We start from the raw sequence: 17700 nt of genomic DNA, 5'->3' as shown, positions 1-17700 counted from the left end.
CCTTCAATCTTACCAGTTCTTTGTTGCAATGATAATTCCATTGACAGACTGATAGTCTGTAGATTCTTTTGAATGTCAGAGGGGTTGCTTTAAGTAGATGTAGAAGGACATAATTTATTGGACCTCTGCTTTTACATTTCCCAGGTAGTTCTTAAAGAGAGAGCGCATGAACAGTACACTAGGATATATTATAAATACTGTACTTTATATGTGTCCAGATCAAACTGTTTAAACTCTGCCTGGGAGATGAATAGGATGACGACAAGGTACTGGCCAACGAATGTGCAGGGTTTTTTTATTTTATAGACAGGGTACACTGGCTCAGGGCCTCTTATTGCAATTTTTTGTGTATAAATGTGTATAAATACATATTTATAGTTACATAGTTACATAGTTACATAGTTACATAGGGTTGAAAAAAGACCTGTGTCCATCAAGTTCAACCCATCCAAGTAAACCCAGCACACCTAACCCACACCTACCAATCTATACTCACATACATAAACTATAAATACAACCACTAGTACTAACTGTAGATATTAGTATCACAATAGCCTTGGATATTCTGATTGATCAAGAACTCATCCAGGCCCCTCTTAAAGGCATTAACAGAATCTGCCATTACCACATCACTAGGAAGGGCATTCCATAACCTCACTGCCCTCACCGTGAAAAACCACCTACGCTGCTTCAAATGGAAGCTCCGTTCCTCTAATCTAAAGGGGTGACCTCTGGTGCGCTGATTGTTTTTATGGGAAAAAAGAACATCCCCCAACTGCCTATAATCCCCTCTAATGTACTTGTACAGAGTAATCATGTCCCCTCGCAAGCGCCTCTTTTCCAGAGAAAACAACCCCAACCTCGACAGTCTAACCTCATAGTTTAAATCTTCCATCCCCTTAACCAGTTTAGTTGCACGTCTCTGCACTCTCTCCAGCTCATTAATATCCTTCTTAAGGACTGGAGCCCAAAACTGCACTGCATACTCAAGGTGAGGCCTTACCAGGGACCTATAAAGGGGCAAAATTATGTTCTCATCCCTTGAGTCAATGCCCTTTTTTATACAAGACAGCACTTTATTTGCTTTAGTAGCCACAGAATGACACTGCCTGGAATTAGACAACTTGTTATCAACAAAAACCCCTAGATCCTTCTCCATTAAGGAAACCCCCAACACACTACCATTCAGTAGATAGTTTGCGTTTATATTATTTCTACCAAAGTGCATAACTTTGCACTTATCAACATTGAACCTCATTTTCCAGTTTGCTGCCCAGTTATCTAATTTTGTCAAATCGCTCTGCAAAGCGGCAGCATCCTGCATGGAACTTATAGTTTTGCACAATTTAGTGTCATCAGCAAAAATAGAAACAATACTGTCTATGCCCACCTCCAGGTCATTAATAAACAAGTTAAACAGCAAAGGCCCAAGGACTGACCCCTGCGGTACTCCACTAACCACACTGGTCCAATTAGAAAATGTTCCATTTACAACCACTCTTTGTACTCTATCCTTCAGCCAGTTCTCTATCCAATTACAAATATTATGTTCTAGGCCAATATTCCTTAATTTGATCATTAACCTTCTGTGAGGTACTGTATCAAACGCTTTAGCAAAGTCCAAGTAGATGACATCAACTGCCATTCCAGCATCAAGGTTCCTACTCACCTCCTCATAAAAGGCAACTAAATTAGTCTGGCAAGATCTGTTACGCATAAAACCATGCTGGCACAAACTAATAGTATTGTGAACTGCAATGTATTCAAGTACCCTATCCCTTATTACCCCTTCCAAAAGTTTTCCTACTACTGATGTCAGACTAACAGGCCTATAGTTTTCAGGCTGAGAACGGGATCCCTTTTTAAATAACGGCACCACATTAGCAATCCGCCAGTCTCTTGGCACCATGCCAGACCTCAATGAATCCTGAAAAATTAAGTGAAGAGGTTTGGCAATCACAGCGCTCAGCTCATTTAATACCCTGGGATGAATCCCATCCGGCCCTGGACCTTTGTTTACCTTTACATGTTCAAGTCTCTTTTGAATTTCCTCCCGAGTGACCCATGCGTCAGTAGCTAAATTACTAGAACTGGGCATATTACAAGGGAAGCCTTCATTATCTGGCTCCTCAGATGTATAGACAGATGAAAAATAAGAGTTCAAAATTTCAGCTTTTTCCCCGTTTTCATCAACCAACGTACCCCCCCGTGATAATAAAGTTCCCACCCCTTCTTGCTTCATTTTTTTACTATTCACATAATTAAAAAATAATTTTGGATTCTTTTTACTCCTAGCTGCAATATCCCTTTCCATTTCTATTTTAGCTTGCTTGATAGCTTTTTTGCATGCTTTATTTGCTTCCTTGTACCTGATGAAAGTTTCTGCTGTCCCAGCTAACTTGAATGCCCTAAAAGCACGTCTTTTCTTACCAACCTCGACACTAACACCTTTATTCAGCCGTAAAGGTTTTGCTTTGCGATGCCTCTCCTTGCTTACAAGGGGGATATACTGTTGTGTATACCTGCAAAGCAATGTTTTAAAGATGTTCCATTTTCCTTCTGTGTCTAACCCCATGAAAAGCCTTTCCCAGTTGACACATTGCAGAGATGCCCTTATACTGGCAAAGTCTGCACGTCTAAAATTGAGTGTTTTAGTTACTCCCTTATAGCGCTGTCTCTGCAGCATTATCTCAAAGGAGACCATGTTGTGATCACTGTTCCCCAAATGCTCACCCACACAAATGTTAGAGATAAGTTCATTATTATTAGAAATCACCAGGTCCAAAATAGCGTCATTCCTAGTGGGTTCTTGAACTGCCTGAAATAAAAAGTTGTCATTTAGCATATTTACAAACCTACTAGCTATTTTTAAATAAATGTAAAAACGAATGCTGCACTCAAAGTTTCCATACTTAGTGGGAAAATAAAGAATTACTTTACTGTTGCAAAAGTTAAACTAATGTTTCGGCTTTCTCCACAGCCTTTCTCAAAGTAAAAAAAAAATACACACAATCCCACTGATAAACCCAAACTGGTGCCAAAATACAGCTGATGATGTCACTAAATGAATGGCCAATAATCACCCACCAACCGTGCATAAATAACCACATAGATGTTAAAAAAGAACCAGTAAAAAATTAATATACATTTATATCCCTAGTGATCTATTACATGTGGAACATATACAGAAAAACAAGAAATTAAAAGGAAAAAAAAAAAAAGAGAGAGACAAGTAAAGAGAAACAACCTGTAAGGCTGAACTGCAACTCACATATAGTATAGAGTGTTTTTACATATATTTTAAATATGTAACTTTGTTATCATGGATTAATGCTGTATTCTTGGGGGAAGCTGCAGATCCCTGAGCTTCAAAACAGATCCCAGAAGCTTCTGGCCATTTTCTCAGAGAGAACTCTCAATTTTAGACGTGCAGACTTTGCCAGTATAAGGGCATCTCTGCAATGTGTCAACTGGGAAAGGCTTTTCATGGGGTTAGACACAGAAGGAAAATGGAACATCTTTAAAACATTGCTTTGCAGGTATACACAACAGTATATCCCCCTTGTAAGCAAGGAGAGGCATCGCAAAGCAAAACCTTTACGGCTGAATAAAGGTGTTAGTGTCGAGGTTGGTAAGAAAAGACGTGCTTTTAGGGCATTCAAGTTAGCTGGGACAGCAGAAACTTTCATCAGGTACAAGGAAGCAAATAAAGCATGCAAAAAAGCTATCAAGCAAGCTAAAATAGAAATGGAAAGGGATATTGCAGCTAGGAGTAAAAAGAATCCAAAATTATTTTTTAATTATGTGAATAGTAAAAAAAATGAAGCAAGAAGGGGTGGTAACCTTATTATCACGGGGGGGGGGGGTAAGTTGGTTGATGAGAACGGGGGAAAAGCTGAAATTGTGAACTCTTATTTTTCATCTGTCTATACATCTGAGGAGCCAGATAATGAAGGCTTCCATTTTAATATGCCCAGCTCTAGTAATTTAGCTACTGACGCATGGGTCACTCAGGAGGAAATTCAAAAGAGACTTGAACATGTAAAGGTAAACACAGGTCCAGGGCCGGATGGGATTCATCCCAGGGTATTAAATGAGCTGAGAGCTGTGATTGCCAAACCTCTTCACTTAATTTTTTAGGATTCATTGAGGTCTGGCATGGTGCCGAGAGACTGGCGGATTGCTAATGTGGTGCCGTTATTTAAAAAGGGATCCCGTTCTCAGCCTGAAAACTATAGGCCTGTTAGTCTGACATCAGTAGTAAGAAAACTTTTGGAAGGGGTAATAAGGGATAGGGTACTTGAATACATTGCAGTTCACAATACTATTAGTTTGTGCCAGCATGGTTTTATGCGTAACAGATCTTGCCAGACTAATTCAGTCGCCTTTTATGAGGAGGCGAGTAGGAACCTCGATGCTGGAATGGCAGTTGATGTCATCTACTTGGACTTTGCTAAAGCGTTTGATACAGTACCTCACAGAAGGTTAATGATCAAATTAAGGAATATTGGCCTAGAACATAATATTTGTAATTGGATAGAGAACTGGCTGAAGGATAGAGTACAAAGAGTGGTGGTAAATGGAATATTTTCTAATTGGACCAGTGTGGTTAGTGGAGTACCGCAGGGGTCAGTCCTTGGTCCTTTGCTTTTTAACTTGTTTATTAATGACCTGGAGGAGGGCATAGAGAGTACTGTTTCTATTTTTGCTGATGACACAAAATTGTGCAAAACTATAAGTTCCATGCAGGATGCTGCCGCTTTGCAGAGCGATTTGACAAAATTAGAAAACTGGGCAGCAAAAATGAGGTTCAATGTTGATAAGTGCAAAGTTATGCATTTTGGTAGAAATAATATAAACGCGAACTATCTACTGAATGGTAGTGCGTTGGGGGTATCCTTAATGGAGAAGGATCTAGGGGTTTTTGTTGATAACAAGTTGTCTAATTCCAGGCAGTGTCATTCTGTGGCTACTAAAGCAAATAAAGTGCTGTCTTGTATAAAAAAGGGCATTGACTCAAGGGATGAGAACATAATTTTGCCCCTTTATAGGTCCCTGGTAAGGCCTCACCTCACCAGTTTTGGGCTCCAGTCCTTAAGAGGGATATTAATGAGCTGGAGAGAGTGCAGAGACGTGCAACTAAACTGGTTAAGGGGATGGAAGATTTAAACTATGAGGTGAGACTGTCGAGGTTGAGGTTGTTTTCTCTGGAAAAGAGGCGCTTGCGAGGGGACATGATTACTCTGTACAAGTACATTAGAGGGGATTATAGGCAGATGGGGGATGTTCTTTTTTCCCATAAAAACAATCAACGCACCAGAGGTCACCCCTTTAGATTAGAGGAACAGAGCTTCCATTTGAAGCAGCGTAGGTGGTTTTTCACGGTGAGGGCAGTGAGGTTGTGGAATGCCCTTCCTAGAGATGTGGTAATGGCAGATTCTGTTAATGCCTTTAAGAGGGGCCTGGATGAGTTCGTGAACAATCAGAAAATCCAAGGCTATTGTGATATTAATATCTACAGTTAGTACTAGTGGTTGTATTTATAGTTTATGTATGTGAGTGTATAGATTGGTAGGTGTGGGTTAGGTGTGCTGGGTTTACTTGGATGGGTTGAACTTGATGGACACTGGTCTTTTTTCAACCCTATGTAACTATAACTATGTAACTATAATGTGGTGTGCAAAATGCAATATATGGCCTATTGTGGCTTTTTTTGCACACTGTATTCTGGTTTGAAAAAGGCCCCCTTTATCTAGTAAATTTATTTGACTTTGCTAAATAGATAGCTAACTGCAACCTAGCAACAAACTTCTACTTCTCCTTTAAAAATAATCACTCATACTGTTTATGTTCAGTTTCTAGCTCAAGTTTTGAAGTAATAATTTGTTACTACAGGTTATTGGGTTACTGTTAATTTTACCATTTGCTCATGATATTACAAAAGCTTGTCGCTTGCTAATTATTTATGATCAGCAAACATACAAATAAAAAGACTATGTTAAGATCAAAGCAATTCCCTTTGTGATATTTTAAAGGAGAAGGAAAGCTACTGAGGCATTTTGTTGCCAATAGATTAGTCACAATAATGCAAGCCAGAGCACTATATTTATTCTACAGAAGGCTTTACCATAACTGAGTTTTACAGTTATGTAAAACTGAGTAAAACAGTAAAAAGAAGCTCTCTCTGGTTAAGCGGCCATTTTAGCTGGGTCTGACATCACTTTGCTGCTTGCACACTGACCCCTGCAACAGCTCTCAGCTCAGATTACAGCAGGAATGAGAGAGGGGAGAAGAAGCTGTGCAGGCATGTGCTGTGCTCTGAAGGATTTTGCTGTGGTGTTTCTTTTAACAGAGGACTCAGAACAGCAGCTCATTACGTCTTTATGGCTGTATTTACTTAAACTTATAGTTAATAACAATATCAGTTTATAGCAGAAATACACTAGAATATTTCACTTAATGTATGCATGATAGAATTTTAAGTGTATTAAAGGGGAAAGAAAGGTAAAAACTCTCTCCTGCTCCCCCCTCCCTCAAGAATGCTAAGAACTCACTCCCCCCCTTAGGAATGTGGATCTGAGCCAATCAGCAGGAAGCTGACTCATAGTCTTACTAACTGAGCATGTACACTGGTCTTGCCCTTGGTGCAGGAGCGAGGCATTATGGAAGCTTCCTTTACATAGCTCTGCATTTTTTCTTCCTGTTTGGCTTCTGATCATCTGAACGGGAGAAATATGTGGAGACTTAAGGGCACTATTGAGACAACTAAAGGTATGCCTGCAGCTTGAGATTAACTCTTTATTAGCCTTTCCTTCTCCTTTAAGTATAATAATGCAGTAAAGTGACAAATGAGATTTCCCTGTATGTGGGCACAAAATAGAAATAAAATATATGGTATGAAATATGGTTGACATGTGCCTTGTGTTCGCAGCTATGCCGCAGTATACCAAGAACTGGAGCAAACAATCCAAAGCTCAGATGTTCAGGAAGATCTTCGATGGTTCAGAGTATATCATGGTCCTGGAATGCATATGAACTGGCCACAATTTGAGGTGAGTAAACTTTGCTGCGATGTGGTTCACCTTTAAGTTAATTAGTATGTTACACAAATTGCGTTATTTCCTGTTCCTAGCAGCTTTGCAATTGGTCTTTATTATTTCTATCTTATAATTTTTGAATTATTTGCCTTACCCCTTTTCCTTGTTTCAGCTTGGGGTTCCAAATGGGGCAGCCAAAAAACTATTGCCCTGTGAGGCTACAATGTTATTGTTGATTTTTATTATGTTTCCTTCTATTTAGTCCTTCTTGTCTTTTTATTATATAACCTTCTATTTGGTTTTGGTGTAGGAAAGAAAGGATTTGGGATTCTAGATCACTAGACTAATTTTTTTTTTGTCCTACAAACTATACAGCTATAGCAAATTGCATCTAAATGAAAGGGGATCCACTGTGCTAGCAGAAAGAAAGACTGGAGGAGTGCTTAAACTAGCCGGGGCATAATGGAGAAGCTACTGAAAGAGCTGTAAAAGTAGATTGGGGTCACAGGGAACGACTAAGGGGGGGCCTTATTATCTGTTGGAGGAGATAACACTTTTACAAAGATATATGTGTAACAGTTACTTTAGAATATAACTCTCCAAAGAATGTACATAGTAATCTCATTTACTTTACTACAGGGCAACAATTACCCCCATATTGTTTCCCCCACCAGTGCTGCAGGCCAATATAGCCTCATTCCAGTTAAGGAAAACAATAGGCCCCTGCCATCCATACCTCCCAACATTTGAAAAATGCACAGAGGGACAAAAAGAAATGCCCCCTACATACCATTCCCATTTTAAAAAATTTAGCAGGTTATTTAAAGTTTGAACACATTTCTGGGGGGTTTGGGGTTGTCATGTTAGGCCCAGCAGTAAAGGGTTAAGTTTTCAATTTAGAAGTCTGCTTGGAATCCACAATTGAAGGAAACCCCTCATGGTAGGGGGTAATTCACAAATACCCCCTAAATGACACTGAAGTCGGGCTGGCTAGCAAGGTGTGAAGAGCCAGAATTAATCAACAAGGGTAACCAAATTATCATACCTGTGCTACAGTGGGGGTCTGTCTCTTCTTAGCAGATTCTTAGCTAATATTTCTCTGGGCCCATAAAATAAATACCTTTTAAAAAAAAGATAAAAATCATGGCGCCCAGCCATTAGCTTGTAGCTAGGGCTCCCCACAGACTCCAAACACTCCTATGTTATGATGATCCATCTCGGGATTATCTAATATTCTGATGACACCAGAATAATATGGGTTAGGCCTGGTGTGTTTGGTGTCTATGAAAAGAGAATTCCATTTCCCACATAATGCACATGGTTCTATAATTCTGGTGAATACCCATAAGTATTTAAGGAGTAGCTGTAGAGAGAGTCCGCACTCACAGGTCTTACAGAAATGTAGAGGTGTTTATTCAAATCAACATCTAGACATTTAGATGTTGATTTGAATAAACACCTCTACATTTCTGTAAGACCGGTGAGTGCGGACTCTCTCTACAGCTACTCTATCTATTATTTTGGGACTGCACCCAGGCTCCCTTGGACCTACTTATACGTGAGTGCCTATCTTCTTGCAACATAAGTATTTCAGGATAGCTGGAAAATAAAAATTACCAAATCTTGACCCGCCCTCACCTTTCTCATTGGATGGGGGCGTGAACTTTGTAACCTGGGGGTGTGAACCTTGTGAACTGTATATCAATGGCCCAGACAACTGGGAAGAGATATGCCTTTGGGGACCGAGCTGCTCGGGAGGTATATGTCGCTATTTCTCCGTGCCCCTGGAAACAGGAATTACATAGGATCATTCAATTGGTGATGTATGTAGGTTTCTGCATTTTTATCCCTTTTTATTTTATAACTGTTTTGCAACATGTATGTCTTTTTGTAACATTCACTGTTTTTATATAACATATGCACTGTCCACTTTGGATTATTAAATATAAAATTTAATAAGTTTTTCTTTGTGCTCTATTGAACCTTTATGCTTTAAGAAGAGTGTGTATGTAAATGTGTTTTAACCCCTTGCTAGTTATAAGGAAAGTGTGTCTGCTTAACCTTTTGTTTGCTGGCGGGAAAGTTGTGTGTTGTCTGTAGACTAACTTGCATTGTCTGCGAGAGTGCTTAGCTAGGAAGTCTGGAGTGATTTGCCTCTGTGAAGTGTCAGTGTGCAATAGAACCTTTAGACTTGGGTGCTTGCGGCCTTTAAACGCGGTGGTGGCAGTTTAAGTTTAGGCGGGTTGGGGCTGTTTGGGGTTTGATTGCATGAGTTAGCGAAAAACTGTGTAGTTAATGTGTTAACCCTTACAGCTGCCCACCTGGTCACGTACGTCTGTGGTGGCATTCGTGACAGGGGTCTTGTTTTATGTGTTATTACAGTTTTGCTAAAAAGGGTGAACTATATAATGGAAACTATAAGTTTGATGTCAGTGGTAGAAAAGTTCCAATTAGGATGTTGCTTTTTTGCAGAAAGTTTTGCTTCATTTTGAGAACTGGGAAGCAAACTGGCAAATGAAGTTCAGAGGTTCACAAAGTACTTTTTACGGGACAGTCCCTCTTTTAACAGGGATAGGGCCACAGCTTTATTAGTATCTTTTATTGATATATTGGCAACATATTTTGCAGAACTATTACAGATATCAATATAATTCCCATCTTGGGTATATAAAATGTGCAATATCCAGGAAACCCATACCCCTCCTCCCCTATCCCCTTGCCTTTTCTCTCTCCTGTTTACATACCTTTTCTTTAACCCTTTAAGTGCCAGCAGAATTTCACATTTCGGTTTTGCCTCAGTGCCAGACTTTTTGTAAACATTCTGTGTTCTCTCATTTTAGGGGCATATACTGGGGGGGTGGGGTGGGGGCAAGGGTTAAGTTTAGGTAGGCAAACTATATATTGTTTTAATCAGGAGAACCTGAGCCTTCAAAATCTGCTCAAGTTTTTTCTGGAACAAAAAAAAAAATGTATATTTTTCAAGATACAGGGATTTATACCAGAAACATATTTTATTTTATGGACAAAAATTCAACTGATTTGGAAAGCCTCACGACTCCCAAACATGCCAATACCTGATAAGTATAGTTTTATGATGATTTCAGACATCTATAGGTCAAAAACTCGCAGCAGTAAATTACCAAATTTTCAAAGCATTATAGCAGAATACGACATACTTTAGATTGCAAAGCCAAAAATCCTGGAACATTAGGTTTACCCTAGGAAACCATATAGTTTTGAAAAGTACACATTCTGCCGAATCCAAAATGGGTAGCAATGTCTTCTAACTCCTAAATATCAAACAGCAAAGCTTTCCTGAATTTAGCAGTTTCTATAAAAAAAATATGAAAATTCTAAAAATCGCCTCAAAGCTTCCACTTTCAAGCATCATATCTCCCACATTACATTAGGTACAAAGAAAAAAATCATAAATATGAAAACCAGGGGTCCTAAAAATTCAACACATTTACTGCATTGTTTGTGGGGTAGAAACACAAAAAAATACATTGACCCCCCAAAACCATTTTTGGAAAGTGCACATTCAGGTGAATTCAAAATGGGCTCCCATATCTTTCTACTCCAAACTACAGAGTCGCAATGCTTTCCCAAAATTGGCGGTTTTAAAGAAATACCTGAAAATCTTTTCCAACCTTCCACTTTCGAGCACCTTATCTCCCACATAACATTAGGTTCCAAGAAAAAACATCTTAAGATGAAATCCAAGGGTCCACTAAACAGTTTGATGCCCATTGTGCTTAGGATCACTGATGTATCTGACATTTAGAGACCCCAAAAGGAAGTTAGTGCATACAAATTGTCCAGGAGATCTCTTTAGCTACTGAAAATTCAATACATTTACTGCATTTTTGTCGGGTAAAAACACAAAAAATACATTGTCCCCCCAAAACCATATATTTTTAGAAAGTGCACATTCAGGTGAATTCAAAATGGGCTCCCATGTCTTTCTACTCCAAACTGCAGAGTCGCAATGCTTTCCCAAAAAACTTTGAAGAAATACCTGAAAATCTTTTGAAACCTTGCACTTTCAAGCACCTTATCTCCCACATAACATTAGGTACCAAGAAAAAACATCCCAAACATGAAAGCCAAGGGTCCACTGAACAGTTTGATGCCCAAGTACATATTCGGGTGAATTCAAAATGGGCACCCATGTCTTTCTACTCCAAACTATAGAGTTGCAATGCTATCCCAAAATTGGTGGTTGTGATAAAATTCCTGAACATCTTTTCAAACCTTCCACCACTATAGTGATGGAAGACAAACACTAACAATATTCCCTAGAAGAAAGACCACAGTATAGTTGCCAAAGGCAATTGTTGAATAATTTCTTCCTGAAAAAAAGGAACACAGAACTAATATGGCAGTACAATTGCACAATACAGATACAGACACTAAAGAGTGTGACAACATTTCCTTTAACATACTTACCACTTTTTGACTTTAGTATTAAATTTGTGGTACTATAGGGCTGAGCCTTGGAATACCCATATAATATAAACCTTTGTTAAACCTGATGTAGAGATTACTAATTCAATATACTAACAAGCTAATGCAGAAAAACAGAATGTACTGCATAAATCCAGATAGTCCTATAGCCAGATTATGTAATATGAACCCTAGACAAAAAGTCATCCACTATCAATATCAAGTAATGCATTACCACTTTATTCACAGTACATATAATTATGTATCGATATACTACAAACACTTCAATGGTAGGCTACACTACTAAAGAATACTGAAATGGTACCATAGAGGTGAGCTACAGACATTACCAGCAAATAACATCCCACATTGATATACTGCAGCAGATTATATTATATTAATGAGCTAAGACCTCTCCGATATTGAGATGTAAAGGAAAAATACACTAAGGGGCTGATTTACTAAGACACGATTTCGAATCCGAATTGGAAAAATTCCGATTGGAAACGAACATTTTGCGACTTTTTCGTATTTTTTGCGATTTTTTCGGCGTCTTTACGATTTTTGCGTAAAAACGTGAGTTTTTTGGCGTCTTTACGATTTTTGCGTAAAAACGCGAGTTTTTCGTAGCCATTACTAAAGTTGCGCAAAGTCGCGATTTATTCGTAGCGTTAACACTTGCGCGCAAAGTCGCGCCTTTTTCGTAGCGTTAAAACTTAAAAGGCGCGACGTTTCGCGCAAGTTTTAACGCTACGAAAAAATCTCGACTTTGCGCAACTTTCGTAATGGCTACGAAAAACCCGCGTTTTTACGCAAAAATCGTAAAGACGCCGAAAAACTCGCGTTTTTACGCAAAAATCGTAAAGACGCCGAAAAAAATCGCAAAATTACCGATCATTACGAAAAAAACGCAATCGGACGCATTCGGCCCGTTCGTGGGTTAGTAAATGTGCCCCATAGTGTGGGTCATTTTTAAAATTCGCACAGCATAAAATTATTCGCACAGCATAAAATTATTCACACAGCAAAATTTTTATTCACAGTGCGAACGTCCTTAAAGCTTTTTAAATATGGCTTATTTGCAAATTGTAAATATGTATGCGCACACTCTGTGTCCGAGTTATGCCACAACTTTAGTGATGAAAAATTATGCGCTAAAATAATTTCACAAATTTTATAATTTCACAAAAGTTTATATTCGCTAAAACAACGCTATATATACATAATAAACAATCACAGAGGGCATGCACATGCAAATCCCAATCTCATTTGCAAATTTTTGTGCGCAATTCACATTTCACTGCAATTCACAGTGCAATAATTGGGGGGCGCCAAGCAGGAACCTCTCCTGCCTATCCCTAGCCCACACTCCCTTCTCTTTCCCTCACCGTTTGGCAATGACTCCTTCCCTTCCCCTGCTCCCCGCTCCCCGAATGTGCGCACATGCGAGGGGGGAGAGGTGCAGGGGCGAGGTGGCCGACCGCATTGCCTTGGGCGTCCGGTCGGCTTGGCCCGCCCCTGCAGTATCCACTGTGTGTCTAAAGCCTGCATACTAATTAGCAATTATGCCCCTTACCTGAAAGCTGTCAGGGTTCTTGCTTGAGGTTCCATCCTGCAGACAGTCACTGGTAGAGTGCATGTGCTCCTTTTTGTTGTGTGATTTCTTATGTTTTATTTGTGTGCCCTCTGTGCAGACACAGTGGGTATTTGTGCTCTTTGTTACACCATGTTCTTCCATAGCTGTTTGGTGTTGCACTGCTGCCGCAGTATTGTTCCTCCTTCCTCTATCACATTGTATGCACTCAATTAGCAGCCATTTTCCAGGCTTTGACTGGAGTTTGCATTCTGCAGTCAAGCAGTGCTATCTGGTAAGGTGCTTGTATGTACCTAGGGCACTTTGCTATCTTTATTGCTATATTTATCTTTAAGTTTTTTTTATTCTGAGCCTTAGTCCTCTGTGCAGACACATTGGGTATTTGTGCTCTTTATTACACCACGTGTTTGCAACACTATTTGTAGGTTGCTTTGCTCTTGCAGTATTGTTCCTCCTTTCTCTCCCTGTGATATTATGAATGTGTTCCCAATAAGCAGGCTTTTCTAGGTTCTAACTGGGATTTGCATCCTTCCTCCAAGCCAGCGCTATCTGGTAAGGAGCGTTGTATTGCGTTGGTGCACCAGTTAATTGCATTCAGGGCGGCTAGCTTGTGCAACATTTGTTTTGTGTGTATTGGCTGGCTTCTGCATTAGTCGCTACATGCATTATGAATGATTGGTTTTAGTGGTATGCAGGCTGTTAGTTAATTTAGCATCAGCAGTTGCTTGCACACTACTTGTACCAGTGTTGCTGTTTTGTTAGCCTTTTCATGTTTGTTTCCCAATTTGGTTGGGCTTAGTGGGCTTCACTTCATCTTCACTTGCATCAGCTCTGTGTTTGGGTGATCTTCTGGTAGGTGTAAACGGTTGTCTACTCTTCTGTAAACTGATACCATTGAGCTGTGGAGTAGATGCTTGCAGGTGCCAAGCTTTATTTTCTAGTGCCACAGGTTGGTGTTTAGGCCAGTTACATAGCCCCAGCACTAGCATGTTTATGTATACTAATTGTTGCCAGTTTTTGGTGTGGATTATCTGGCCTGCTGGCTGTGCTAGGGTAGGTATAATAGTGAGTTGGCTTATGCCAGGGTTATGGTTGTGCCTGCTAGTGAGCGCCTGTGTCTTGTGGAAGGCCCTCTGCTCTGTGAGGGAACCTTTGTTGCAGGGAATGGATGTTTTTTGCTTTGTTTTGCTTGTGTCTCATATTATGTTATATTCAGTAGTTGGGAAATCTGAGCTTTAGTTGTCAGCCACTTACCAATACCCTGGGGTATTGTTACTTGTTCTTTTGGTTGTTCAGCATTTTTGTCTTTCGATTTTAGAGGTTATACATTTTTTCATTGTCCCTGTTTCATTTATGGGATGTTGGCCTTGCTATTTGGCCTCTCTAGATTCTGTGAGGTTCTGTACCTTTTGTTTTAGGTTTTAGGTGCCAAGCTTTTTATTTTTTGGTCGGGGAAAAGAAAAACCAGATTCAGACAAATCTGCTACTCAGTTCCACGCTTGAATAAACTTTCACTTCGGTTTCAGTCCTCTTAAAACTCTGGGCAGCTGTCCCCTAGTAATAACTGAATGTTCTCCATACTCACCACTTTTGCATGCCCACAGTATAATACATGGGATTGCTACTACATTGTTCCAGTGATTCCCACCAGCTAGTAAAAGTTTTATATACGGGTAACGATAGCAGAATGCAGGATATTATAAGAATTGTAACATAAATGATGAATTGCAGATTCTGCAAAGTTTGAAATACTACACCACAATGATGATTGCAAAGAGTACACTTAGGGGCACATTTACTAATACACGAACGTCCGAAAAGCGTCTGAATGTGTTTTTTTCGTAATGATCGGTACTTTGCGTCTTTTTCGCGAATTGTCGTGACTTTTTCGAGCTCTCAATACGAAAGTTGCGATAATTTGCGAAAGTCGTAATGGCTATGAAAAAGTCGCAACAATTCTCGAAACTTATAATGGCAATGAAAAAGTCGCGACAATTCTCGAAACTTATAATGGCAATGAAAAAGTTGCGACAATTCGCGCAAGTCATACCGCTTACGAAAAATTCGCGACAATTTACGGGAAAGTCGTAACGGTGACGAAAAAAATACGAAAAAGTCGCAAAATGTTCGTTTTCCAATCCGAATTTTTCTCATTCGGATTCGTGGATTAGTAAATCAGCCCCTTAGTATCCATGTGCTAAATAGCTATATCATGATAGTACTGGTTAACTGCTGACAAGCTGGATGGCTATATAAAGATTGCACTGATATCTGCAGCAGTTGCAGTATAGTAATAATAAACTGGAAAAGTGCACTTCATATCCAATGCTAAATGGTTATACCATGATAGCCGTTTCAACACTCAAAATGCAGTAAAGTGTCCCAGTATTGATATATTGAGGATTACACCTCAACAAAATGTTAGGCACCCCCAAGTGACTTAAATCGCCTACCTTTTACCCCGGGCTGGTGCCCCTGTTCGCTACAGGTACCCTGGCTGGTGCTATTTTCTCCTAACAGGGGCACCAGCCTGGGGTACAGGGTATGCGATTAAAGTTACTTGGGGGTGCCTAACATTTTGGCACCGCCAAGTGACTTAGCCTTTCCTTGTCCTTTAAAGGAGGAGGAAAGGCTAATAAAGAGTTAATCTCAAGCTGCAGACATACCTTCAGGGCCCTTAAGTCTCCCCATATTTCACCTGTTCAGATGATCAGAAGCCAAACAGGAAGAAAAAACGCTGAGCTGTGTAAAGAAAGTTCCCATAGTGCCTCACTCCTGCACCGAGACCAAGTGTACATGCTCAGTGAGTAAGACTATGAGTCAGCTTCCTGCTGATTGGCACAGATCCACATTCCTAAGGGGGGGGGGGAGTGAGTTCTGTAACCCTTTCTTGGCTGTAACCAAGCCAACAGCACGGCTAGATAGGTCTACAGCATGGGGTACACGCGACTCAGTCCTTCAGGATGGGCCTTCGCTATGTGGAAGTAACCAAACAGAGCTATGGTGTAGTGCAACTACAACCCACTGTAGCTGTGTGCAGTGCAGAATAACAAATGGGCACCAGAAGGTTCTTGCAGTTGAACAGCAGAATTGGTTTATTGTCAGAGACAATCAATATGCAAGGTTATGCAATATATTAACACACATTAGTTAGCATAGCATTTCTTTGAGGTCAGCACAGAGAGGGTGCACACCCGCTCCTCCCAACTCCTCTTGAGCCAGGGCAGGATCATTGTCACTGGTTCAGTTGCTCACTCTCTGGAACAGTCAGCTTGGATACCACATTCCTCAGGTTAAACTCCTCTAGCCCTCAGGCCCCACGGCAACTCTGGATCAGGGTTCACACACTACCTGCCTCCTATGTCTAAACCGTGGCCCTACGCTAAGGTAACACTGCCTGTCTGGAAGGGTACTCCCAAAGCTACTTTCCTCTGAGCCAAACTGCTTGTGCTTCTGAGTGGATGACAACACTGGGGTACATGGCTTACTGGGGCCTAGTCCTGCCCCAGAGTGGATGACAACACTGGGGTACATGGCTTACTGGGGCCTAGTCCTGCGCCCAGGCTCAGTGCTCCTTACCCTGTGAGCAAAGGCAGCCAAAGAGGCAGACCCACCCCCCTGCTAAGCACTATATCTGAGTGCCCAGGGAGTTGTCTCCCTGTTAACCAATGAACACACACTTGAAACTCAAGACTGATACATGGGTCTTTGCCCAGTAACAGCACTAAACAGGAAGCTGCAGGGTTTAAAGCCATAGGGACTAGTTAACCCTATGGATCCCTACAGTTCTTAGCATTCTTGAGGGAGGGGGGAGCAGGAGAGGGGAGAAAGCAGAGAGCTGCATGTCTCTGGCACATGAATTACAGAAACAACAAATCTTTTGAAAGAGAAGTCAGTGCAGCATTTCTGTGAGTGCTTATGGCTGTATTTACATAGACCTTTCTGATAAAGCTTACTTAGTTTTTACCTTTCTTTCTCCTTTAAGTGCAAAAAACTCAAAAACTTGAATGTAAAAATTCAGCAGCTAAAAGCTTGCAAGTTCATGTAGAAGTCAAGAGGAGTTGTCCTAGTCAAGCTATATTTTCAGTTCGAGGTATTCAATTTTTTTTTAATTGAACAAGTTTTCCATATTAATGAATAAGCAAACATTCAAGTTTGTTTTAAATGTGAGTTTATTCAAATTAGAATTTGAATTCACAAACTTGAAAATTAATAAATAAGCCCATATGTGTCTTCATTTCAGGTATTGGGTTAATATGAGTTTCAGGCATTCTCATTCTGGCTCAAGGGGGTGAGTTAAAAGTTGAGAGTTGAAAGTTTTCCCTGGGATGTACTATTCTTCTGGGTCTTAAAGCTGGAACTCAGCCTTTAAAGTCCACCTTCACTAGTTGGGTCAAACAGTGCATTCTTCTCACTTATAAATCTCAAACCAGTTCGGTACCTTCTTCTTTATAGCACACTCTACCAGGGCTATGGTGGCACCTTGAGCATTCCAGGCCAAGGCTTCCCCTGAAGACATTTGTAAAGCGTCTACCTGGTTTTCACACCTTTTGTTAAGCACTATAAATTTGATGTTTTAATTAAGAAATCTTCTTTGTTTATTTTTACCGTTTTTTTTATAGA

At 40.2% G+C, this 17700-nt stretch overlaps 1 protein-coding gene across 6 annotated transcripts in view; it reads left to right on the top strand.

Moving 5' to 3' along the window:
• pacsin1 (protein kinase C and casein kinase substrate in neurons 1) overlaps positions 1–17700 on the top strand; it is a 162908-nt gene that overhangs the window by 120609 nt on the left and 24599 nt on the right. For all 6 annotated transcript variants that reach the window (XM_004910694.3, XM_031896856.1, XM_002938965.5 and 3 more), the window contains one exon: positions 6932–7052. In XM_004910694.3, coding sequence (XP_004910751.1) covers positions 6932–7052 — 121 coding nt within the window. The remainder of the gene's footprint in view (positions 1–6931; positions 7053–17700) is intronic.

The sequence above is a fragment of the Xenopus tropicalis genome, chromosome 2 (assembly GCF_000004195.4).
Source record: "Xenopus tropicalis strain Nigerian chromosome 2, UCB_Xtro_10.0, whole genome shotgun sequence".
NCBI classification, from domain to species: Eukaryota; Metazoa; Chordata; class Amphibia; order Anura; family Pipidae; genus Xenopus; species Xenopus tropicalis.
Note: the sequence above shows the minus strand (reverse complement) of the source record. Positions and strands in the feature narration are given on the sequence as shown.